The sequence below is a fragment of the Pimephales promelas genome, chromosome 4 (assembly GCF_988280905.1).
Source record: "Pimephales promelas chromosome 4, fPimPro1.hap1.1, whole genome shotgun sequence".
Lineage (NCBI taxonomy): Eukaryota > Metazoa > Chordata > Actinopteri > Cypriniformes > Leuciscidae > Pimephales > Pimephales promelas.
Window position 1 is genome coordinate 45,795,183 of NC_142772.1, and position 27,416 is coordinate 45,822,598.

Below are 27,416 nucleotides of genomic sequence, written 5' to 3' on the forward strand. Positions count from 1 at the left end.
TTGAATGGTTAAAATGACTTGAATGAAACAATGGTTATAGGTTTATATTTATATATATATATATATATATATGTGTGTGTGTGTGTGTGTGTGTGTGTGTGTGTGTGTGTGTGTGTGTTTATTATATATATATATATATATATATATAATGAATGAAATAAATACAAATATTTAATAAAATGTCATAAAGATGCAAAAAGATTTAATGGTCATAAAGGTCCATAGTCTTTTTTAAAATAGTCGTTTTGCTAAATGTAAATTATTTGTTTATTCATTCTCTCTTTTTTTCCACATTTAATTTTATGGTGAAATATGACTGAAGTAAGATTTTTTTTTTTTATGAGACGTGCCCTTATCCTCTGGTAGCTCCAGAAATGATTATCTGCTGTAATATGTTTGAACTGCAAAATGTATTTAAATTGAACTGTCTTGTTTTCATTCATTTGTAGACCTCTTGATCAAGCAACACTCTGAATTTTATGTGGATCACCCTGAAAAAGTGGACGCGAATGGAAAATTCATCTCATACGCCTTATCACATCACTTCACTAACATGCGGCATAAGAGGGACCTAATTTCAGCGGAGAGGCGGGTGTATTACAAACTCAACTACAAAGGTCGGGAGTACACTCTCAATCTAACCACTAATGACAACCTCTTCGCTAATGAATATGTGTTGGAGAGACACAACGGGAGTTTAATGGAAAAGTGGCCACAAACATCTGGGAACGGTGCCTGTCACCTTCTTGGCACAGTAACGGTGGATAACATGCCAAGTATAATCCGGACCGCTGCTATCAGCACCTGTGAGGGACTGGTGAGACATATCTGTCAATTGTTTAATGTATATCATGCAGTTCATTTATGAGTCTGTTGCATACACTGCTTAGACTAGTCTTAACTAGTCAATTATGGAATGAGTTCAGTTCATCTTTAAAGCAGTTTTGGAGTCTAGCTCAGTTCAGTTCTCATCCAATTGTCTCAGTGCAGTAATATCAATAATATTTCTGAATATTAAGTGTACACAACTAAGCAAGCCAAAGGCGACGATAGCAAGGATCTTAAACTCTCCCTTAAAGTCCCCGTGAACCGGAAGTTGCAAACGATTTTTCTCCAGTGCTGTGACGTATTTCCAAGTGAAACGGAATATTGAACAGAGGGCAGGGTTTTACTCTAGCGCTCCTCCTCTCCATCTCTCGCTCATAGCAAACTAACGGTTTGAGGGGAGTGGTTAGCGTTTCCCCACCCAAACTGTGAAACCTACGTCATCAGAAAAAGAAACCGTTCCAGACCGGAAGTAACTTTTCAGATTTTGATTAAAGATTACTAAGGTAAAACATTTTTTTAATATATATTCACTTGCACGGATTAATTGTTCACCACAAGACTAGTAATATGGGCTAACAAAGTAAATAGGTTCAATTTTGATTTCACGGGGACTTTAAAGGAGTAGTTCACTTAAAAAAAAACTTTTGCTGATAATTTACTCACCCCCTTGTCATCCAAGATGTCCATATCTTTCTTTCTTCAGTCGAAAAGAAATTAAGGTTTTTGATGAAAACATTCCAGGATTTTTCTCCATATAATGGACTTCAATGGGAACCAAATGGTTCAAGGTCCAAAAGACAGTTTCAGCGCAAACTGCAAACTGTTCAAAGGGCTTTAAACGACACCAGACGATGAATAAGAGTCTTATCAAGCGAAACGATCACTTATTTAAAAATATAATAACACAGTTTTAGTTTTATAAGCTCAAATGCTCGCCTTGCTCTGTTCTGTGATGCGCGTTCGTGACTCTCCTGTTCGAACTCGTTCATCAAAATGAACAAATCTTTTTTCGTGACATTTTGGTTCATTCAACGAACGAAATGAACAACTGACTCGGGAAAAGATTCGTTCATTTTGTTCGAACTGTTTGGTTCCCATTGAAGTCCATTATATGGAGAAAATCCTGGAATGTTTTCATCAAAAACCTTAATTTCTTTTCGACTGAAGAAAGAAAGACATGGACATCTTGGATGACATGGGGGTGAGTAAATTATCAGCAAAAGTTTTTTTTTAAAAGTGAACTAGTCCTCTAAGCTTGACATTACCAATGATCAAATGATAGTTTTAAAAATGGTGAAAAATAATTTTTACCGAGTTCTTGTCCAGCCTTACATTATTATTTTGAATTTTCTGTTATCTCTGAAATATTGCCACATTATGCAAGTAGAATGGGTTGCTAATGCAGTTTCATGTAGCCTATTTGAAATTAATCTGACTGTTTCTTCTGAACAATATTATGTCTGTATTATTTAAGCCACTGGTTTCACAGATGACTAAGTCTAGTCCAGACTAAAATCATGTCTGAGCTGTTTTGACTGAAAGCAACTTCCATTGATGTATCTTAAATGTCAGTGGTATTGTTTTGTCTCAAGATGCACAGCAGTAATGTTTTTTTCTTTCTAAGGCACATTTATAAAAGCCCACTGAACTAAGGCCTAATCCTGACTTTTCTGTGAAACCGGGCAATATACTACTATATCTTTATTTTAGTAATTCAATAATAAAATGTTCAGTAAAAAATCTTCAACTTAAACATAAAATTTCAATATTTCTAATTATCTTTTTTTTTTAAGTTTAAGCATTTCACCTTATTTTTATATTTATTTAAATGAAAGAAAATGAGTTTTAGTTTTAGTTAACAATAACCAAACAGCTATCTCCCGTAAACCTGGCAGTCCCAGACAGAATAAATGCCTGTCTGGAGCGACTTCGACTGGCCTGTTAGACGCTTAACTCTTTGACCCTGTTTTGTTTGCAAAAATAAGTCAGTGTTTAGCTCTCAGAGTGACTCTACAAAGAAAAATCAGCGTGTGAGGCGAATGTGTTCAGATAGTTTATATTTTCCAATAATGACCGTCGGACTATAGATCATCCCACTATTACTCGACTACTTACCAAATAGATATACAAATGGACATGAACCATCGATCTAAGTTTAAATTATTTTAAATCTAAGAAGGCGATTGTGTCTGAACCATATTTCACTGCAGAATGCCACGACTGACCAATCATAATTAGCAGTTCCAGAGACCCATCCAATAGTAGTCTCTTAAAAAGCAGGGAACTTGAGAATAACTGTAACCAGGTCAGTGTGTCAGCACATAACATGACTCATTCTGACTTGGCAATTGAACAAGAAGTTGCAAACAGGAAAAAGAGGAGAGGCAGAGGGAATCGATTGTCGGTGAAAGCAGAGATCTGGACTTGGAAATGAGCTTTGATTTATTAGGTGCATGCATAATTTGCAGAAGTATGCATGCAGTACTTGCATGTCTGTCAGTCACTGCCTGAGCATGCATGCTCCTCCTGTAAGCTCAATCAACAGCGCTTCATTCCGTTCTCATGTTATCTTCCCCTAAAAACCTTCTCTCTCAGTTTCGGGTGCTATTACACTCACATTCCATTCACTTTCATGCATTCACTCCTCAGAGACTCTGCAGAAAATAAATAACAGATAGACCTCTATAACACAGCTGACAATGCCAGGTGCTTTTGCTTTTAAAGCAGACAAAGTCAGGATTACTTGACTTAACTAAAACATAATGAGGTGCAAATGATCAGTAGAGCGTTTATGCACTACACTCTCTAAAAAATGCTGGGTTGTTTGAACCCAAATTTGGTTTAAATATGGACAAACCCAAATGTTGGGTTAAAAATGCAATAAAAAAAATAACAATTAAAAGTGAAAGTTGATGTTGGGTTAAAATTTTAAATTACATTTTTAACCCAACGTTTGGGTTTGTCCATATTTGACCCAAATTTGGGTTAAAATAACTCCGCATTTTTTAAAGTGTATATATTGACTTCGTCTAAGAAAGAAAATGAAATTGCTTAATATCTCACATTCTAAAAAATGCTGAGTTATTTTAACCCAAATTTGGGTCAAATATGGACAAACCCAAACGTTGGGTTAAAAATGTAATTTAAAATTTTAACCCAACATCAACTTTCACTTTTAATTGTAATTTTTTTTTTATTGCATTTTTTTTTATTGCACCCAGCATTTTTTTAAAGTGTATATATTGACTTCGTCTAAGAAAGAAAATGAAATTGCTTAATATCTCACATTCTAAAAAAATGCTGGGTTAATTCAACCCAAATTTGGGTCAAATATGGACAAACCCAAATGTTGGGTTAAAAATGTAATTTAAATTTTTAACCCAACTTCAACTTTCACTGTAATTTTTTTAATTTACATTTTTAATTTAATCAACATTTGGGTTTGTCCATATTTGACCCAAATTTAGGTTCAAACAACCCAGCATTTTTTAGAGTGCAGCCAGGCACAAAAAAAAAAAACCCCAATAAAACAATGTGCTAATGTTTTATGCAATTCATTTTAGAAGCCAAAAACTACATGTTCAACATTGCAGGGCTTGTGGAAAGTTTTCTGTAATTTTTGAAGGAATAGTTTACCCCAAAATAAAAATTCTGTCATCATTCTGTATTTTTTTTCTATTTTTTTGTAACTCTTTTTTTTTTCTCCATACACTCTAAAAAATTCTGGGTTGTTTTAACCCAATTTTGGGTCAAATATGGACAAACCCAGACATTGGGTTACATTTTTAAATGTCATTTTTAACCCAATGTTTGAGTTTGTCCATATTTGACCCAAAATTGGGTTAAACAACCCAGCATTTTTTTAGAGTGTACAAGGGTTAACTTACGCCTTTGGTTCAAACAGAAGTTGAACCACTCAAACAATACAGTAGCGTTCAAAAGTTTAATTTTAAACTTTTGTTAATATATTTTCAAATGTAATTTATTCCATTACTCCAGTCTTTAGTGTCACATGATCCATCAGAAATCATCATAAAATGATGATTTGCTGCTCAAGAAACATTTCTGATTATTATCGATGTTGAAAACATGTTGTGCTGCTTCATATTTTTGTGTAAACCAGAATTCTTTGATGCGCATAAAGTTCTAAAGAACAGCATTTATTTAAAATAGAAATATTTTGTAACATCAAAGATGTCTTTACTATTAATTTGTCCTTGCTTAAAAAAAAAAAGATACTGATCCAAACGTTTGAACAGTAGTGTATCTTGAAAGTTGTATAGAGCCATAGTGTTTATACTTCTAGTCGTCTCACTCATAAGTATAGGAATGCACAAAGTATTTTAGTAATGTGGTGTATTTAATTTGCACGATAAACTGAACTTTAAGACTGTTTACTGGTTTTTTTTATGGTCCTTGCGAAAAACACATTTCTGTTCAACTTTTATTTCAAACCAGAGCAGTACAGATAAACAAAACCACGCATCACTGACCCGCTCTGCATTAGTCATTAGATCTGTACATTCTTCCCGCCCTCCAGAGGATGTATGGCTGGTTTTGAAGGACAATACTATAGTTTATAGTCCTTTACATTGGCCTACATATCCTGTTTGAAGTCCTACCCAAACCTGCAGGAACTCTGGAAGCCGAGCAACACACACATATGGCTTCTGTATTTAGCAGTTCAGCTTTTGTTTTCACAATGCCCCCTGACACCAAAGCTCACGTTTCTGCTGTGAGGAGCAGATGAGGAGAGAAAAGGCTTACAAAAAACAGAGATGGATTGAAATGTGCTTGTGTAAAGTACTTTGGCAGTAAAATGAAATGGGGATTGTATTATATTTTTAATGTGTGTGCATATACTGTGAATATATATATATATGGACGCTAGCGACTTAATCTAGTAATCGACGTAATCCAATATCTAGTGACACTGATATATCCCTAGCAATAATTTCGATCAAAACTATATTATTTATATGCTGATGTCCTCCCGTCACCACCAATTTTAAAATCAAACCAAACCACTGATATATATATATATATATATATATATATATATATATATATATATAGGGCTGTGAAATGATTAATCGTGATGAATCATATCCAAAATAAAAGTTTGTTTACATAATATATGTGTAGTATGTGCATAATATATGCAGTGTATATAATTATTTTGTATATATACATATACACACACATGCATGTACAGTAGTCCTATATATTTAAGAAAAATGTTTATATAAAAAAATATTTTTATTTCTATATAATATAAATTATATATATACTGTATATACATGCAAATATTTTTTAAATATACACTCTAAAAAATGCTGGGTTGTTTTAACCCAACTTTGGGTCAAATATGGACTAACCCAGCCGTTGGGTTAAATTTTTACATTACATTTTTAACCCAACATTTCGGGTTTGTCCATATTTGACCCAAAATTGGGTTAAAACAACCCAGCATTTTTTAGAGTGTATACATGCATGTGTGTGTATTTATACAAAATAATTATACACACTACACACAAATATAATGTGAACACAAACTTTTATTTTGGATGCAATTTAATCGTTTCACAGCCCGAATATATAAAATATATATATATATATATATATATATATATATATATATATATATATATATATATATATATATATTATGTGTTATTAATGTATTATATTCTATGCACTGTTCAATATCACAGTACTTTAAATATATTGGTACAGAATGATTTACATATTCATATACTATAGATACTTCAAAGAATATTGTGTCATTATATGATAATTTACTGTATCAATTATACTCTAATCATCATATGATAATTCTACTATTATCATGGTAAATGGCCAAAAACATGGCTCTTTTTTGTAGCATGAAGAATTAAATTAATGATTTCTTTTGGCTATAGGATCCAGAAGATAATAAATAATGATTTTTATAATAAATAATGTTTTAACTGTGTCCCAGATATTAAGAGAAATAGAATTGTGAAATTAGAATTTATAGAATTATAGAAAATACAACACAAATAAGACACTTGTTGATGCATAATAAGAGTATGGCAGCTCAGATTATTTGGTTTTGGAAGTATTCAATGAGAAATGTTTGAGTTCATATTGAGATATCTGGCTTTTGATGCCAATTAAACTTAACCCGGCAAAGTTTTAGATTTCTTCTGAAACTCTAGAGGAGAAACGTGAGATTACTGGGTTCGAAAAATTTGAGACTTAAACAAATCTACTTTTATATAGTCTAAGGGCAATTGAGACACTAAACAGATCTCATTTGGGATTTTTCTTTCATTTGAGGAGATATTTACGAGTGCTTCTCACGCCTTACCTGTACAACACCGTTGTGTGTGTTGCAGGGGTTAGTATTGTTTAGACTCTGTGGATGATCGACATGGCTGAGTCAATATTATGTCTCTCCACGCAGCCCCCTGGAGGATTCATGGTCTTTTCGCAAATCCCAGTATCTGTTTTGCATTACATGCAGCTCAGTGTAGAAACATTTGGAATGTTTTTCTGGTCACAGTTTATTTAGTTTGTAATGAACACACACACACATGCATACACACCTGTTTTTGGCCTGTGGGACTGATTCAGCTGGGCGGTGAAGCTGGGATTCACTGCAGCTCCAAGAATGAATTGGCGATAAGAGAAAAATTGCACGTTTCAGAGATGAGAGATGTAGATGATTCCTACAGACTCTGAACACTCAAGACACACAGACAATCACACTTTAAGAACAATCTCATGCAACCTGATCTGACCCTGAGTTTAACAGTTGGGATTAAAGTTTGTTCAAAACTCTAACCTTAAAGGGATACTCCACTTTTTTTTTTTGGAAATAGGCTCATTTTACCACTCCCCCAGAGTTACACAGTTGAGTTTTACCATTTTCAAATCCATTCAGCCGATTTTCTGATATTTAGAAGAATATCAGTAACCAGACAGTTTCTGGTCTCATTGACTTCCATAGTATATTTTTTCCTACTATCAATGAGACCAGAAACTGTCTGGTTACTGATATTCTTCTAAATATCAGAAAATCGGCTGAATGGATTTGAAAACGGTAAATAGCAATAGCAATGGTGCTTAGGATTGAACAAAAGTAAAAGTAACGACAGTCAAGACTTTTATAACATAGACGAATTCAATAAAATTTCAAATAAATGCTAAAAATTTCAAAGCATCCTGAACATTTTTTATCACAGTTTCCACCAAAAGATTAAAAAGCACGTCTGTTTTCAACATTGACAATTATAATAATAATTCTTGAGCTGCAAATCAGCATATTATAATTATTTCTGAAGGATCATGTGACACTGAAACTGGAGTAATGATACTGAAAATTCAGATTTACATCACAGGAATAAATTACTTTTTTAAATATATTCAACTAGCATTAAAACATTCCAAATCTTTTTGAAAGGTATACTGTAAATAAAAAGATAAATATATACTGACACTGGGTTGTTTCAACCCAAATTTGGATCAAATATGAGCAAACCCAAATGTTGGGTTAAAATTTAATTTAAAAATTCTAAGTTTTTTTCCATTCAAAATGCTTTGGTGGAAAAAGTGCTTTTGAGAGCTCAAAATTAAGAGCTTTAACCGGCTTCAACCCATGAACTGTGACATTGAACAAAGGAAAAGCCTCGACTTGTACCTGGACATTAAAGAGGGATCAAACATCTTTTTAGTTATGATATAAAGTGTCAGTCTGTTTTAGGATGCCAAACGATTATTAAAATAATGTAATAATGATTTATATAATTATTCCTATTACGTAAAATCCATATAGGCCCAAAAAACGTTCACTTTCAACTGTAATTTTTTTTTATTACATTTTTAACCCAACATTTGGGTTTGTTCATATTTTACCCAAATTTCGGTTGAAACAACCCAGCATTCTTAAAGGTGCAGATAGGATTGAAGTCAATTTAACACTTGCATGTCAAACTGCACTGGTGTGTGTATTTAACGGTTATAATGTGAGCGTGCTGTGTTTTAGCATGTGCACGTGACACGTTCTAATAATCCTACTAAAGCCCCCGCAGTGTGGAGAAAATGTCAGGACTGGCAAGAACTTGCAGGGAAAATGAACAAACAGAGGGAGTGTGACAGGGAAAATACCTTCCCTGCGTTCAGCAGAATTCCAACAGATCTGATGAGACCTGACACCTGAAGTGTCATTACAACAAACTACTTTAAACCATTTGAACAAACCCTTCCCTAATCCCCAAATTTCAACCGTTAATGCGTAACTAACGTGTCCCACACTGTTTGGGCTACGGGCATGAATGATACATCACTTGTTGTGGAGAGTTGGGCTGTACATTTGTCGGGTGTGCCATGTTTAAAGGAGTAGTTCACTTTTCAAAAATAATTTAGCTGATAATTTACTCACCCCCATGTCATCCAAGATGTCCATGTCTTTCTTTCTTCAGTCGAAAAAAAATTAAGGTTTTTGATGAAAACATTCCAGGATTTTTCTCCATATAATGGACTTCAATGGGAACCAAATGGTTCAAGGTCCAAAAGACAGTTTCAGTGCAAACTGCAAACTGTTCAAAGGGCTTTAAATGGTTCCAGATAATGAATAAGGGTCTTATCAAGCGAAACGATCGCTCATTAAAAAAATAAATAGCAAAGTTTAAGTTTTATAAGCTCAAATGCTCGCCTTGCTCTGCTCTGTGATGCGCGTTCGTGACTCTCCTGTTCGAACTCGTTCATTAAAATGAACGAATCTTTTCCCGAGTCAACTCATTCATTTCGTTCATTGAAAGAACCAAATGACACGAACAAAGATTCGTGTATTTTGATGAACGAGTTCGAACAGGAGAGTCACAAACGCGCATCACAGAACAGAGCAAGGCGAGCATTTGAGCTTATAAAACGTAAACTTTGTTATTTATTTTTTAAATGAGCGATCGTTTCGCTAGATAAGACCCTTATTCATCATCTGGTGTTGTTTAAAGCCCTTTGAAGCTGCACTGAAACTCTCATTTGGACCTTGAACTGTTTGGTTCCCATTGAAGTCCATTATATGGACAAAAATCCTGGAAAGTTTTCATCAAAAACCTTAATTTCTTTTCGACTGAAGAAAGAAAGACGTGGACATCTTGGATGACATGGGGGTGAGTAAATTATCAGCAAAAGTTTTTTTTAAAGTAAACTACTCCTTTGACTGGTGGATGTTCAAACAGGTGAAAAATTACCATAGATTTACACTGTCAAAGTGTGAACACATGGGACCCTTAAAGGGATTTTTTTGGAAATAGGCTCATTTTACATCTCCCTCAGAGTTACATTTTCAAATCCAATTTTCTAGCCTAGAAATCTAGACGCACCCTAGCGGCAGCAAAAATTATTTCGCAACCAGTGTCGTCTAGCAACTCTCCATAGACGTTTTAGCTGGAAAAACCAAACTCTGGTCAGGCCAATCACATAGTGTATAGAGTCAGCGGGCGGGCTTAACATAATGACGACAGAGTTGCGACCAGGTTGCGACGGTTTTATCATTCATCAAAGTGATTCCAACTAGGTATTTTCTCTGTGCTGTTGTCATTATAGTTGTGATGTGGATTTTTCTGTTCTTTTTTATTTATAACGATTTTTAGAACTATATCTTTATCGTTATCGTTATTGCCCTTGGTGTGAACTGGCATTTATACTCATGAAGGCTGGATTTATTTGACCTAAAATACAATAATATTGTGAAATATTTAAATTAAACTGTTTAGATATTATATCATATATATATATAATATCAAATGTAATTTATACCTTTGATGCAAAGACTTTTCGACATCAGTCACATGACCCTTTGGAAATCATTCTAATATGTGATTAAAACATTTCTAATTATTATCAATGTTGAAAACCGTTGTACTGCTTAATTTTCTCAAAGTCGAAATATAAATATTTATTTGAAATACAAATATTTTGCAACATGATAAATGTCTTTTCTGCCACTTTTGATTAATTTAATGCATCCATGGTGAATAAAAGTATTAATTAAAGGACTTCCCCCCCAAAATGGTAAATTAAACGGTAGTATAAATGACATCTATTATGATTTATGACTAAGTGTGTTGTTTTTTTTACTTATAGAGAGGGCTGTTAAATTTACCAGAGGGGCCGTTATTGATCGAGCCGGTCCGTGGCCTCAGCCCAAATGTCACTCATCCTCGACACCCACATGTGATCTACCGGAGTTTAACCTGGAGCGCTCTCAGGCGGCGACGCAGCACAGACGCACACAGCGTTCACTATAGTCCCTGCGGTGTCAAAGGTCAGAGAAACAAGACATATATTTGATTAAAATATGTCTCTGGCATTCTTTTGTCTTCAGATGCACAACAGTAATGTTTTTTGGGTAACACTTTACTTGAAGGCGTGTGCATAAGACTAACATGACACCTTCATAATCATGACATGGCATATAAGTTTTATGCATGTTTGTGACAACTGTCATTAAGTGTCATTCGCTCAGTTATGACATTTTTAATGCAAATATGACATTGTTTGAGATGTCTTTATGACACCTTGACATAAACCAATACATCATAACCTGTCAGTGTCTTTGTCATGACAACTAAGACAACACAGCCTGTCATAAACATGACATAGCAGATTAATGATCAAACTTAAGAAGCCACCTAGCTTTATTGGTTAACATTACATTAAACTGTCAGGTGGTTGGTTTTGACATTGGCTGTCATGAAGCCGTTATAACTTTTTAATGACAAATTCAATTAGTACCACTCTAGTTGAGGCCACGAAAATAATGGCCTCATGACAGCCAATGTCAAAGCCAACCACATGACAGTTTAAGTTGTCATGACAAAGACACTGGCAGGTTATGATGTTATGATATATGTCAAGGTGTCATAACAAAGACATCTTAAACAATGTCATATGTGCATTGATTCAAAATGTCATTATTGAGCGAAAGACACTTAATGACAGTTGTCATAAACATGCATAAACCCTACACTGTAAAAAAAATATTGATGGTTTAACTTAAAAAAGTAAGTAACCTGGTTGCCTTAAAATTTTAAGTTCATTGAACTGGAAAAAGTGAGTTAATACAATGAAGGAGATTAATTTAACCATCAGAAACTCAAAATTACATGTTATCTGAACTAAATAAATTAAGTTGATTTGACAAAAGACAAAATGTTGTGATTACTACACTGTAAAAAAATATTGTTGGTTTAACTTAAAGTAAGTAACCTGGGTTGCCTTAAAATTTTAAGTTGATTGAACTTGAAAAAGTGAGTTAATACAATGAAGGAGATTAATTTAACCATCAGAAACTCAAAAGAAACTCTAAGTTATCTCAACTAAATAAATTATTATAAAGTTGATTTGACAAAAGAAAATACGTTGTGATAACAAATCTTGAAAATATTTTTTACTGTGTACTTCATATTCAAGACATATGTTATGTCATGATTATGAAGGTGTCATGTTATGGTTATGTACACCCCTTCAAGTAAAGGCACATTTATAAAAGCTACTTAAATGTCCTAATTAAACTAATCCTGGCTTAATCTAAGCCTTGTCTGTGAAAGCGGGCCTACATATTTTAATCATTGCATAAACTGTGTTGCATGAGCAGAATTTGTCTGTGTTTGTGCAGATGGTTCCAAGTATTCCCAACAGGTGGAGCAGGAGAGAGAGCGCTGGGAGCAGGAACAGCAGGGTGACCAATGGGGTCGACCTCGGAGGATCTCCCCTCGCTCCATCAGCAAAGAGCGCTGGGTGGAGACCATGGTGGTGGGCGACTCCAAACTCGTGGAGTACCACGGAAGTGGGAACGTTGAGTCCTACATCTTTACCATCATGAACATGGTAAGTGACTTTGGTCGGTTAAAAAAAAGCAGCTAGGTGGACTGTTACTTCGATTGCACCGCTGTCTTTCATATGTAAATATTTTCCATTACTTTCTTGCAGGTGGCTGGGATTTTTCACGATGCAAGCATCGGTAACGCAGTCCATATCATATTGGTCCGGCTCATTCTGCTACAGAGAGAGGAAGTACATATACATTTGTTTTGATATTTATTTATTTAACTGATTTATGCTGGTTAGTGTTGGTCTGATGAGGCTGGTTAATCATAGACATAATCAGTGTTGTGCCTGAACGCGTTCGTGAACTAGGTGAACTAGGTGAAGGAGTAGTTCACTTTTGAAAAAACTTTTGCTGATAATTTACTCACCCCCATGTCATCCAAGATGTCCACGTCTTTCTTTCTTCAGTCGAAAAGAAATTAAGGATTTTGATGAAAACATTCCAGGATTTTCTCCATATAATGGACTTCAATGGGAACCAGACGGTTCAAGGTCCAAAATACATAAAAATAATTAAAAATAATAATAATAATAGCTCGCAGCAAAATATGGAAAAAAGAACTATGAACTAGTTCACTTTTTGGAACCGTGAACTTAGATCAAAATTGTGACGTATGAACCATGAACTGAACTAGTTCATTTTAAAATTTGTGAACTGAACTTTGAACTAGTTCATGTAGAAAATGAACTTAATGGACTCTGGACCAACTCTGGACATAATGACTAACATATGCTTTTTTAAGCAGAGTTACTGGACACTATAGAAATAAAATTATTTTGGACTTTTGTGTGTTTTCAGAAAGGGCTGAAGATCGCTCACCACGCTGATACGACTCTCAACAGCTTCTGTGCATGGCAGAAAAACCTCAATCCTCAAAGTGACACTCATCCTGCACACCATGATGTTGCTATACTCATCACACGGTAAAAACACTGTTAATATCTTTTATATTTATAGATTTTTTTATTTATTATCTATTATATCTTTTATACCTTAAATATTTAATATCTTTTTTATTTAGGTTTTTATTACAGTGATTTCCACATTTCTTTACAGGTGGATGGTACCTGAAATAATATAATAAAGACAATAGTATAAATTTTTTTTAATAATAATGAAAATAAAGATATCAGTTGTGGTAACAATGATTATATTATATTATATTATATTATATTATATTATATTATATTATATTATATATGGTTCTTTTAGTAGTACTTATATTCCAGTATAGATTTTTTTTTATATATATTGAATTAGCTTTTATTTATTTTTTTATTTTGCATTTTTATTTTTAAAATTACATTTAAAAAAAAAAATAAAATGTGCAAAGATTAATTGCGATTAATCGCATCCAAAATAAAAGTTTGTGTTTACATAATATATTTGTGTGTGCTGTGTATAATAATTTTGTATATATAAATACACACACATGCATGTATATATTTAAGAAAATGTGTCATTCATATATAAAATATTTTATATATAATATAGATTATGTATTTTTATATATACAGTATTTACGTGCAAATAATTCTTAAATATATACATGCATACATGTGTATTTATATATACAAAATAATTATACACAGCACACACACATATATTATGTGAACACAAACTTTTATTTTGGATGTGATTAATTGCAATTAATCTTTGCACAGCCATAATATTTTATGTATATATATTTTCCCCCTAAAATAATTAAGTTTTAAAATAAGTTTTATTATGTGTGCACACACACACATGTATATACAGTATATGAAATTAAAAATACATAAAATGCATACATGAATATATAATTACGAACAGTACATATGCATATTATATTCATTCTTATGCCTTTAAAATGTATTGCCAGTTGTCAGTATCTAAACGATCCAAATAATATCTAAATATCTTTATCTAAATTTACTGGATTTATTCAAATCCATGAAATTATTTAATTTTGCTGACCTAAAAAACATACAGTGGAATGCACCACTGAAAGTAAGAACCATTATCCAATTATCAAGGGGAAAAGTGATGTCCAACATGCACATGAACTCGCTCACTCTCATTTATTATCATCATAAATGTCAGTTTCTAGGTTACAGTAATGGAGCTGTCTGTCTCTGAGCTTTTAACAGTCCCTAAAAGCTCACTTTTCCACCCAGAGCTCCACAGATGGAGTGACCTCATCATCTCCAGAGCTCATACATGCTTAACAAAGTTTTGCATAAAAATGGCAAAGAATTCAACCCAAGACCATAACTCTTCTTCAGCAGTTTTTCCCCTGCAGCTCTACTTTAGTAGCCTATAAAATGAATCAAAGCAGCTGTTGTGCTCTTTTGTGTCTGACCCGATGTGATCTCTGCTCTCAGGAAGGATATCTGCGCAGGCATGAATCAGCCGTGTGAGACGCTAGGCTTGTCTCACCTGTCAGGCATGTGCCAGCCACATCGCTCCTGCAATATCAACGAGGACTCGGGGCTACCGGTCGCTTTCACCATCGCTCATGAGCTTGGACACAGGTGCGTTTCCATCAAATGGTGTCATTGGTGTATTTGGAAAGGTCACTGTAGGTGACCTGTAAAGAAATAAAATGTTCTCTTCCTGTAGACCCAATTTCCTTAGGGTCAGATTTAAAAATAAAATTAAAATAAAAATTTCAAGGATTCATTATATTGTCAGCATTGGTTGCAGGATCTTTGGAAATAAATTCAAATCTTCACAAAACAGAATCTCAGGAACAGAACAACAAACTCTAAACATGAACACACAAACTAAATACGCGACATTAATAGATCAAAAGTGCTTTTGTAAAATAATTTCTATTTCAAATAAATGCTGTTCTTTTCAACTTTCTATTCATCAAAGTATCCTGAAACAAAAAAGTGTCATAGTTTCCAGAAAAATTTGAAAACTGCACAACTGTTATCAACGTTGTGCAAAGCAAAGTGCCAGTGACTGAAACATCCCCCGGGCTGTGTTAATTAAGGGATACAATACCTGTATCGGAGGTTTTATCCACGACATTGAACGTAAGAATGGACGCCAATTTACCTCAGTTTCTGCAAGCTTGTAGGAAGTTGACTGTGTACTATTAGAATCTATACAAATCCATTACCATCATTATTTTTATTCTTTATGAATACATATATGTAAACTTGTATTGTCACCATAGCAGCTTATTATTGTCAGTGTGTAAGGATCAGTCCCTGTCAGACCTTAAAATCACTTCTCCTCTTTCCTTTTACATACATGAGTGATTTGATTGTTTTACATGCGTGTGTAGGTAAGCTACTGGATGTGTATCTAAACAATAAAGTACAATTGTATCTAACATAGTAACTTACACAGTCAACAACTCCATATTACAGCTTAGCTTACTAACGTTAATTACCTCTGGCTGCTGAAAGCTCGCAGAAACTGGCAAGGCGTCCATTCCTACGTTCAATGGCGTGGATAAAACCTCCGATACAGGTACTGTATCCCTTAATTAACACAGCCCGGGGGATGTTTCAGTCACTGGCACTTTGCTTCACATTTTGCATCGTTAATTCGGGCAGACAGGAATGATTGGTGGTCCGCATTGCGAGTTTTCATTGCTGGTGCTGCTGCGTCGCATGCATCCTTCCGGGTGAGTGTACCCCTCAGCGGCGTTCCATTTTCAAAATGGCCGCCAAGTGAATAAGGCGAATTGTTTCTTGAGCAGCAAATCATCATATAAGACTGATTTCTGAATAATCATGTAACACTGAAGACTGGAGTAGTGAAAATTCAGATTACAACATATCGAAATAGAAAACAATTATTTTGAATTGTAATATTTCACAATAATACTGTCTTTACTGTGTTTTTGATCAAATAAATGCAGCCTTGGTGAGTTTAGTAGTGTGCATTTGAAGGGATAAAAAGTAGGGCTGAACGATTAATTACATTTGCGATAAAATCGCGATATGATGAAACGCGATTTTGTAATCGCAAGAGCTGCGATTACACTGGTCACTTGACACGCGAGAGAAAAGCAGTCTGCAAGATAAAGCATCAGCTACGCGGTCTGGCGTCCAGAAAAGAACAGTTTATTGTGTTATTTATTCTCTCCTCTCCTCAACAATCCTGGATCGATTCAGAGAATTTCAGAATCGAGTATGAGCTTAGTTTTTAAACACAGATGCGTGATGACGCTGCGCGTGCTTTAGAAACGAACGGTGTTCTGAATCTGCTTGCTTCTATTTTCTCGCGCTCTCTCACTCTCTCTCTTCCTCACTCACACACACGACACCGCTCGAACCTTCCAAAACATAGTAACGTTATTTTATAAAGGTCGGGGTTGAACCAAATTACAAGGACATTCGCGGGCTTCATTGAACAGGTTTTGCCGCTTTGCTTGATGTTATAACGTTACACTTGCAGTGCGCGTTCTCTCCCGCGGGTATTTTCTTTACAAATGCTTCACAGAGGCATTATTTATGTCTTTTTGAATGCAGTTGGCTTATATTAACACCATGAAAATCACTGAGAAGGCTGCTTTCATTTTAAAATACTAACGCGTGCTTTGTGAAGAGCGCTCGTGCATGCGGCCGTGAGCGACTCATTGGTAAATGTACTTGCATGTCAAAATGCTTTTATGACGCGAAATTGATGTAAACACGGTCAGTTATATCTTAAACCATCAGGACAAACCACATTTACAATTTCAAAAGAGATATATGCATTAGTGTGAATGCAGCTTATCGTATCTAAACTGAGGGGAAATCACTCCAGCTCTTGAATGAAAAACATTCAGACAGCCTACTTTTAAATACTGAGACCACTCTTTCTTTATTGCTTGTAATGTTTTTTTTTGTTTGTTTCTCTTTATTTACTAGCTTTTATATTTTGAAGCTATATTATTTTATATAGCCTATTTAAAATTCTTAACATGTAATTGGTTTAATTAAATGTTTTTTTATATTTATTTTTTAAAGTATGTGTTTTTTTAACACATGTAATTAAATACATATTTTAAGAGTTATTAAGATTAATTAATAACAAAAAAAGTAGATCGGATCATGAGCTATCTAAAGATTCCCATCCCTACTGTACAATGATTTATTGCTCGTCTTTGTCGACTAATATAGAAGGTAAATAACTTTTTTTTTTAAATCGCATATTAAATCGCAATATTGGTTAAAAAAAATCGCAATTAGATTATTTTCCAAAATCGTTCAGCCATAATAAAAAGTGTTGTGATTCGCCTTGTTTTGCTGTAGTTTCGGAATCCAACATGACGGTCAAGGGAATGACTGTGAGTTAGTGGGGAGACATACCTTCATCATGTCCCGCCAGCTCCACTACGACTCCTCTCCTCTCACCTGGTCCTCCTGCAGCAAGGAGTACATAACCCGCTTTCTCGAGTGAGAACACGCTCTCTTGTACAGGAACATGTAATTGCATGCTTTATATCTTACGTCTTACCACTAACTTTTGAGCATTCCAGACTGTGATCTTCATTCATAAAGCTCTGTTATCTTCACCTGCTCAGTCGTGGTTGGGGTTTCTGTCTGGATGACCGTCCGTCTAAGAAGGGCCTCAGCGCCCCGGGGGCGGCACCTGGAGTGCGATACACACCCCAGCACCAGTGCCAGCTGCAGTACGGGCCCAACGCCACCTTCTGCTCAGAAGTGGATGTAAGTATAGTATTCATAAAACAGTAGCATGACCTATACTTCTGGTGAGGTTCTGGAATGTGCTTTGGATGGGCATTTTAATATCCCATGAGGCCACGGGAGAGGGTTTGTGAATGGAAGTGAAGCAACAACACAACCGACGGCTTAGATCACATGACAATGTCAACATGGCGAATGTAATACGTCCTGATTTAAGTCATACTACACACATTCATACTATAAAAAACATACTTTTTTAACAGTCACAAAGTAAGTTTCAAACCAAATGAAGCATTTACTGCTTTATAGTGTGCTATTTCAGACCAGCTCTAATCTGCTTTGCAACTATAATGATATTATAAACATTAACATTGTAATTTTCTGTATAGCTGCTTTGAAACACTATCTACTGTGAAAAGCGCTATATAAAATAGAGGAGTATTCACTATGCGAAAGTCAGCACTGTTACACTAGCATGTTCTGTATGGATTGCAGGTTGTTGAATTGTGGGTTGGGAGGTGGATTTTAGTGGATTGCTATAGATGTTCCTGGCTCTGTTTGTAGTGTCTGTGGTATTTAGGTCACTAGATTTGGATTGGGACATTGTGGAATGTTATTTCTCCTTAGGCAAAAGATTTCAATCAAAATATTGTCAGATTTTCCAAAAAAATCACTTAAATAATAAAATATTTTCATGCCTCTGTTCAATAAATTGCTTGAACTTGTGATTTTACACCAGAGTTTAATGCTTTCGGTGTTTGTTCAAAAAGTTTTTACAAGCTGAGGGGAAAATATGTTTTCTATATATATATATATTTTTTATATATTTAATATTTTTATAATTTTTTCCGGTGCTTTTACACCAGAGTTTAATGCTTTCGGTGTTTGTTCAAAAAGTTTTTACAAGCTGAGGGGAAAATATTTTTTCTATATATTTTTTTAAAATATTTAATATTTTTATATTTTTTTCTGGTGCTTTTACACCAGAGTTTAATGGTTTCGGTGTTTGTTCAAAAAGTTTTTATAAGCTGAGGGGAAAATATTTTTTCTATATATTTTTTTTTAAATATTTAATATTTTTATATTTTTGTCTGGTGCTTTTACACCAGAGTTTAATGGTTTCGGTGTTTGTTCAAAAGGTTTTTACAAGCTGAGGGGAAAATATTTTTTCTATATTTTTTTTTAAAATATTTAATATTTTTATATTTTTTTTCTGGTGATTTTACACCAGAGTTGAATGGTTTCGGTGTTTGATCTAAAAGTTTTTACAAGCTGAGGGGAAAATATTTTTTCTATATATTTTTTCTTTTTATATTTAATATTTTTATATATTTTTCTGGTGCTTTTACACCAGATTTTGGTGGTTTCGTTGTTTGATCAAAAAGATTTTACAAGCTGAGGGAAAATATTTTTTCTATATATTTTTTCTTTTTATATTTAATATTTTTATATTTTTTTCTGGTGTTTTTACACCAGAGTTTGGTGGTTTCGGTGTTTGTTCAAAAAGTTTTTACAAGCTGAGGGGAAAATATTTTTTCTATATATATTTTTTTAACATTTAATGTTTTTATATATTTATTCTGGTGCTTTTACACCAGAGTTTAATGGTTTCGGTGTTTGATCAAAAAGTTTTAACTTTTTCTTGTTTTACAAGCAGAGGGCAATTGTATCTGTGTAATGGACACAGATACAGTTTAGAGTTTAAGATGTATTCATTACTTTGAATTTTTTTTCTCTCCAAAAGTATAATGTATTTTCTTGTCTCAAATAACGAAAGCAGATCATCAGGTTGTCAAGTAAATAATTCTGACCCTTTTGGTTCCAGAACGTGTGTCAAATTCTGTGGTGCTCTATAAACGGGACGTGCCGCTCCAAACTGGACTCACCAGTCGACGGAACCAAGTGTGGACCTGATAAGGTAGGACGGATTTACATGTAGAGAGAAGTGTTTTTTGTATCACTATATATTTAATTGAGTATCTGTGTGTGTCAGTGGTGTATCTCTGGTGAGTGTGTCATCGTAGGGAAGTTACCGGAAACAGTGCATGGAGGGTGGGGTCCCTGGAGCACCTGGTCCTTCTGCTCTCGGACCTGTGGAGCCGGCGTCCAGTCCGCAGACAGGGAATGCAACAAGCCTAAGTACCATTATTCCTCAGTGCTTTTCTTTCATTCATTCATGTTTTGTGGTCAGGTGAATTTTTTTTTTTTTTTTTAAGAAATTTGCTTTATTGAGAAAGGGTGCTCAAAAATGACAATATCAGAAGTTGATCAAAAGTGTCCAGATCAGCATATTAGAATGATTTCTGAAGGATCATGTGACACTGTAGACTGGCGTAATGATGCTGAAAACTAAAAATTCAGCTTTATTCACAGGAATAATATACATTTTAAAATATATTTAAATAGAAAACAGTTATTTTAAATAGCAATAACATTTTACATTATTACTGTGTGGAGTACATTATTACATTTTACATTATTTACTGTATGTTTGATCGAATGGTAAAGTGCAAAGTGTTACCGATCAAATAAATGCATCATTTGTGAGCATAAGAAACTTCTTTAAAAAATATTAAAGAACTTTTTGAACATTAATGTGTTTATTTGTGTATATAAACATATAAATATGTATAGTGTTAACTAGAAAGTAAAAAATAAAATATTTATTTAGCATGTGAAATAAAATGTCAAGTCGGGTGCAATGCATTCTGGGATATAGTATTCTGTGTGCACTTTTTTGACACAATTTTTGTAAATGTATTGAGCTATTATTGGGTGGATAGTGGATAGTTTACACATTGGCTACAATAAACATACTGCATAAAAAAGTACAGTGGTCATTGTATGCTGTCCTGACAGCGTGTTCATGTTTTCTATACTACCAGCAGAAAACACTAGAGGGCACACCTGTACCTATTTTGTGAACTGCTGCTGCCTTTAGTGCACTAGCATCTATTCACCATTTTCAATCTTTAAATAACCACTGTCTCTTTTTTTCCTCCACATTTCAATTCCTCCCGCTTCTCAGTCTTTCCTTGTAAATTTTGCTGAACATATGATATGTAAGCATGATTTTTGTTTCTATGTACAGACCTGAGTTTGGAGGGAAGTATTGTACGGGTGAGCGGAAGCGCTACAGGATTTGCAACACGAAGCCGTGTGCCAGAAAACGGCCCTCCTTTAGAGAGATGCAGTGCAGTGAATTTAACACTGTGCCTTACCACAATGAACTCTACGAGTGGATACCGGTTGCTGTCACCTGTAAGATCACATGCATCAAAATATTCCATTCAAATGTATGTATGCATGGGACAAGATCAATATTCGAAAATACACTACCGTTCAAAAGTTTGGGGTCATTTATTTGACCAAAAATGCTTAATATTGTGAAATATACTGTTTTCTATTTGAATATATTTTCAAATGTAATTTATTTCTCCAGCCTTCAGTGTCACATGATCCTTCAGAAATCATTTTCTGCTCAAGAAACATTTCTTATTATTATCCATGTTGGACACATGGATAATATTTTTATGCAAACCATGATGCATTTTTTCAGGATTCTTTAAATGAATTGAAAGTTAATTTATTTGAAATAGGAATATTGTGTAATATTATCAAATTTTACCCCAAATCTTCACTATTGTTTATATATCTTAACTTTGATTAACACATTAGCATATTGGTGGCATCAAAGCTTAGATTAAAATTAATTTCATGGGTCATGAGGATCTGTTTCAGAAATTTGAAAGCGTATTCAAAATTATATTTTGTAGGCCATAGCATGTGGATTAAGCCACCATCCCTGCTTCTTTGCTCATATTTCTTCTCAAAACTCAGAATAAACACAGATTTCTACAGAACTGTGACTTGAGAAATGAAAACATGTGCTCTCTACAACTGAACAGCTGAGCCAAGACACTGCGGCGGGTCGAGGCCTGTTGACATTAACATAAAACTCCTTACACGTGGCTGCTTACACTTTTATAGAGTTTGTTGGTTCACTTTCAAGAATGCCTTACTTTTATTAGCCAGCTTTAGAGGTGTGTGGGTTCCTGACACAAATGTTTAGTCATTGTTGTTTGCTCAGTTGGAGCACAGCAGGAATTTTGGATTGTAGATTATAGCCTAAAGACTGATGTTTGCATGGTAACAATATCTATTGATTATAAACTTTATGAGTCTTTCAGTAACTTTCAGGTATAAAATGGTATAGAATAAAGTTTTTTTTAATATACATAAATATTTGTATTCAGCGTGGACACATTAAATTGATCAAAAGTGACAGTCAAGACATTTACAGTATAATGTTACAAATAAATGTAGTTACTTAAAGGATAAAGGATCCTGAAAAAATGGTGTCATTTTTTCCAGAAAAATAGAAATCCGCATAACAAATTTTCTTGAACTGAGCATCAAATCAGCATATTAGAATGATTTCTGAAGGATCATGTGACACTGAAGACTGGAGTAATGGTGCTGAAACGTCAGCTTTTTATCACAGGAATAATTTACATTTTTAATTTTAAAATTTATTTTATTATTTTTTTATTAATCGCATCCATAATAAAAGTTTGTGTTCACATAATATATGTGGGTGCACTGTGTATAATTATTTTATATATATATAAATACACACATATGCTTGTATATATTTAAGAAATATTTTCATGTATATACTGTATATAGATTTATATATAATTTATATTATATATAAATATAAATATTTTATATATAAATAATATTTTATTTCTTAAATATACATGCATGTGCGTGTATATATATTTATATATAATTATACACAGTGCACCCACATATATGATATAAACACAAACTTTTATTTTGGATGTGATTAATCGCGATTAATCGTTTGACAGCCCTAATTTTTAAATATATGACCGTAGAAAACACTTGTTATATATTCTAATAATATTTCACAATATTACTGATTTTACTGTATTTTTTAATCAAATAAATGCAGCCTTGATGAGAGACTTCTTTAAAAAACATTAAATAAAATCTCACTGACCTCAAACTTTGAACAGTACATAGTTTAAGGTTATATCATGGTACTTTCCATGATATTAAATGTATTAGTATAAAGGATTTTTAACACTGTAGTAAAATTCTTCACAGTAACACACAGTAAATAGCCGGCCTGTCGCTCTCTCTCTCTCACAGCGCGTCCATGCGAGTTGCACTGCAAGCCTGTGGATGAGGACTTTTCTGAGAAGATGTTGGATGCGGTCATAGATGGAACGCCCTGCTTCATGATCAACAACAGCAGGAACGTCTGTGTCAATGGTGTGTGCAAGGTAGTGTGGCTGGGTATGTCTTACTCAACCCAATTGTGCTTGTGTATTGATGTTTTACAGCTGTGTATATCAGTGTCTAACAAAGTATTTTGTGACACTTTCACATCATATTAAATGATCAAAGCTGCATCTGTGCTGCACAAGCTTCACTAACAACATTTTTTTCTTCATTATTCTTGTTCAATGTTCTTTTCAGCTTCATTTTGAACTGTATGCACTACCATTCAAACGTTTAGGGTTGGTAAGATGTTTATTTTATACACACACAAAAAAGCTCACCAAGGCTGCAATTATTTGATCAGTGATGTTCATATATATATATGTATATATATATATATATATATATATATATATATATATATATATATATTTTTTTTTTTTTTAAGTTTTCACTTTGTCACTTTTGATTAATTTGATCCATCCTTGCTGAATAAAAGTATTTAATTTCTTTCACACACACACAAAAAAGAAAAAAATCTTACTGACCCCAAACTTTTGAGCAGTAGTGTATTATCCAGATATGTCACATACAGCTCAATTTACAGGTAAATATACCTTAAAAGGAATATTTCATCCAACAATTTTAATTCTGTCTTCATACTCACTGTCGTACAGGTCTGAAACGACATAAAACGTTTTATATTTGATATATGAGACATGTTTGTTTCATAAACATGTCATTTTTCAGTGAATTATGCCTTTAATTATTGTTTTTACGAATACATATATTGGTTGATCAACAGCATGTACCAGCGTGCATTTTTTTTGTCTCCTAATATTGACCTTTCATGTTACGAAAAAAGTCAATAATGCTTTTGTGCCATAGAAAACAAGCATATTTTGTGTGTGCGTGTGTTTGTGTAATCTTTCTCCAGGAGGTGGGTTGTGATTTTGGCATTAATTCTAATGCTAAAGAGGACAGCTGTGGCGTTTGTCTCGGTGATGGATCCACTTGTGAGACGGTGAAGGAGAACTTTGTGAAGCTAGATGGATTTGGTGTGTAGCACACACGAATGATATAATTCTATATTTTAGAGATTAAATTACATTTAACAAATGATAAATTAAACGATATACTGTATGTCCAGATGAATGTACTGTTTGTTTGAATGATGTCTTATATGGTTTATAAGTGAGACCATGTGATTTAGGTTACATGGACCTGGTTTTGATTCCTAAGGGAGCTCGGGATATCTTCATACAGGAAGTAGAAGAGGCTGGGAATTTCCTTGCGATCCGAGCGGCTGATTCAGATGAGTATTACCTCAATGGGAATTACATCATTCAGTGGAACGGAGAGTATGAGGCAGGCGGCACAAAGTTTTACTACGATCGGAGCGGTAATATGGAGAATCTCACCTCTGCAGGACCAACAACTGAACCTGTCCGGATCCAGGTACCCTCACACACGTAAACACTCGATCTGCCTAAATGCACAAATACCAAAGGAATTTTCTTAGTTCAATATCTTTTAAACTCTATAGACACCATCAGGTTTATAAAAACAAAGAAAAAATGCGCACTTACATTTGAAGAAGTTCAAGAAATGCTGAAAGTAAGTTGTAGAAAGGAAATGTAAAGCTAAAAAAACATATTTAGAGCTGGGCAATGATTAATTGCATCCAAAATAAAAGTTTGTGTTTACATAATACATATTTTGTATATATAAATGCGCACACATGCATGTATACATTTAAGAAAACTGTTATTTATGTATAAAATATTAACATTTATATATAATATAAATTGTGTATAAATATACATACAACAATATATACATGCACATATTTCTTAAATATATAAATATATATATGTGCATGTGTGTGTATTTATATATGCAAAATAATTTTACGCATGTATAATGTGAACACAAACTTTTATTTTGGGTGCGATTAATCGCAGTTATGTTATAAATTAAAATAATATTTAAAATAGTGTAAATAGTATAAATTACACTAATAATTAAAATAGTGTCTATGGATAGTTGCATCACATCCCTTTCTGAGAACAGAAAAGGTTGGCAAATGATTTTATAGCACCATTCTCATAGATGAAACAAAAAAATGTGAAGCCATTTACAATTTAATCTCTGTCGTATACGTTCAGAACAGTGTGTATTTTGGCTTTTATTCTTGAGCTTTGCTTTGCCACATAGACTTTCATTTAAAAACACAACTGGAAATGCAATTTTTGCTTATTTATTTTATTTATTTATTTATTTTATTTGATAGAGACAAGTGGGAACAATCAACATGCACCACACTACAACATTTATAGCCGAGGCTAATTTGCAATGTCCGTCCATTAGCTTGTATTAACACATTCAGTAAAGAGTCTGTGGCTTCACTTTGGTAATCAATTGTAGTGAACCTACATTATTGGTTGTGAACGAATGACCAATTTGCCCAGAAAGCATTTTTGTTATAATTATCGGGGCAGGCACAAAGAGTGTTTTTTCTATTTATCACTCTTCTTCTTAAATTATTTATGTGAGAAAGCATGAAAAATAGCATGACAAAAAAAGCCGCTGCATCTTAGACTGGCGACACTTGCAGAACAAGATGATTTATTGAATACTGCGATTAAATGATAGATGTTTTTGTTTTAATTTGATATGTTTAGTTGTTGTTCCAAGAGCTGAATCCTGGTGTCAAATATGAGTACACCATTAAGAGGAGTCGCCCGCTGGGGAACGATATTCTGGAACCCGAATATATCTGGAAATACGGAGCCTGGACTGACTGCAGCACCACCTGTGGGCTTGGTATGGAGATTTTCTTTACTTTTTATTACAGTCCATACTTAAAGGAGTAGTTCACTTTTAAAAAAAAACTCACCCCCATGTCATCCAAGATGTCCATGTCTTTCTTTCTTCAGTCGAAAAGAAATTAAGGTTTTTGATGAAAACATTCCAGGATTTTTCTCCATATAATGGACTTCAATGGGAACCAAACAGTTCAGTGCAGTGCAGCTTCAAAGGGCTTTAAACGACACCAGACGATGAATAAGGGTCTTATCTAGCGGAATGATCAGTCATTTAAAAAACAAATAAAAAAATTCATTCATTAGGTTCATTCAACGAACGAATGAACGAAATGTCAAACAGGAGAGTCACGAACGCACATCACAGAACAGAGCAAGGCGACCATTTGTGCTTATAAAACTTACATTTTTTAATTTATTTTTGAAATGAGTGATCATTTCGCTAGATAAGACCCTTTTTCATCGTCTGGTGTCGTTTAAAGCCCTTTGAAGCTGCACTGAAACTCTCATTTGGACCCTGAACCGTTTGGTTCCCATTGAAGTCCATTATATGGAGAAAATCCTGGAATGTTTTCATCAAAAACCTTAATTTCTTTTCAACTGAAGAAAGAAAGACATGGACATCTTGGATGACATGGGGGTGAATAAATTATCAGCAAAAGTGAACTACTCCTTTAAATTGACTCAACTTTTTTGGTTCCAAACAATTGAATCGTAGTAGTTAATGGGTTTGTTGTTTGAAATGTCCTCCCATCATTTAGATATTTTTGAAAGCTGATAGGTCTGATTGTTTTTTCTCTCTGTATAGGTGAGCAGCATCAACCTGTGCGCTGTTTCGAGGCAGAGGTTGGCGTGGTTGAAGAAACACTGTGTGACCCCATTACCCGTCCTGATGACAATCATCGCAAGTGCAAGAACATGGACTGCCCTGCAAGGTACGGTAATGTATAAATAATCAGTATGTGTTAAAGGTGCTAAATGTAACTTTTCTTCTAAAAT

General features: G+C 34.0%; 1 protein-coding gene across 1 annotated transcript in view; it reads left to right on the forward strand.

Moving 5' to 3' along the window:
* The window catches only part of adamts12 (ADAM metallopeptidase with thrombospondin type 1 motif, 12), a 44,344-nt gene that overhangs the window by 2,093 nt on the left and 14,835 nt on the right, over positions 1–27,416 (forward strand). The window contains exons 3-18 of the mRNA XM_089130590.1: positions 450–817; positions 10,960–11,140; positions 12,494–12,705; positions 12,808–12,891; positions 13,505–13,629; positions 15,070–15,219; positions 17,944–18,087; positions 18,216–18,360; positions 20,165–20,257; positions 20,333–20,478; positions 21,431–21,600; positions 23,521–23,654; positions 24,530–24,650; positions 24,806–25,050; positions 26,277–26,418; positions 27,226–27,352. Of these exons, the coding sequence (XP_088986716.1) occupies positions 450–817; positions 10,960–11,140; positions 12,494–12,705; positions 12,808–12,891; positions 13,505–13,629; positions 15,070–15,219; positions 17,944–18,087; positions 18,216–18,360; positions 20,165–20,257; positions 20,333–20,478; positions 21,431–21,600; positions 23,521–23,654; positions 24,530–24,650; positions 24,806–25,050; positions 26,277–26,418; positions 27,226–27,352 (2,587 nt within the window). The remainder of the gene's footprint in view (positions 1–449; positions 818–10,959; positions 11,141–12,493; positions 12,706–12,807; positions 12,892–13,504; positions 13,630–15,069; positions 15,220–17,943; positions 18,088–18,215; positions 18,361–20,164; positions 20,258–20,332; positions 20,479–21,430; positions 21,601–23,520; positions 23,655–24,529; positions 24,651–24,805; positions 25,051–26,276; positions 26,419–27,225; positions 27,353–27,416) is intronic.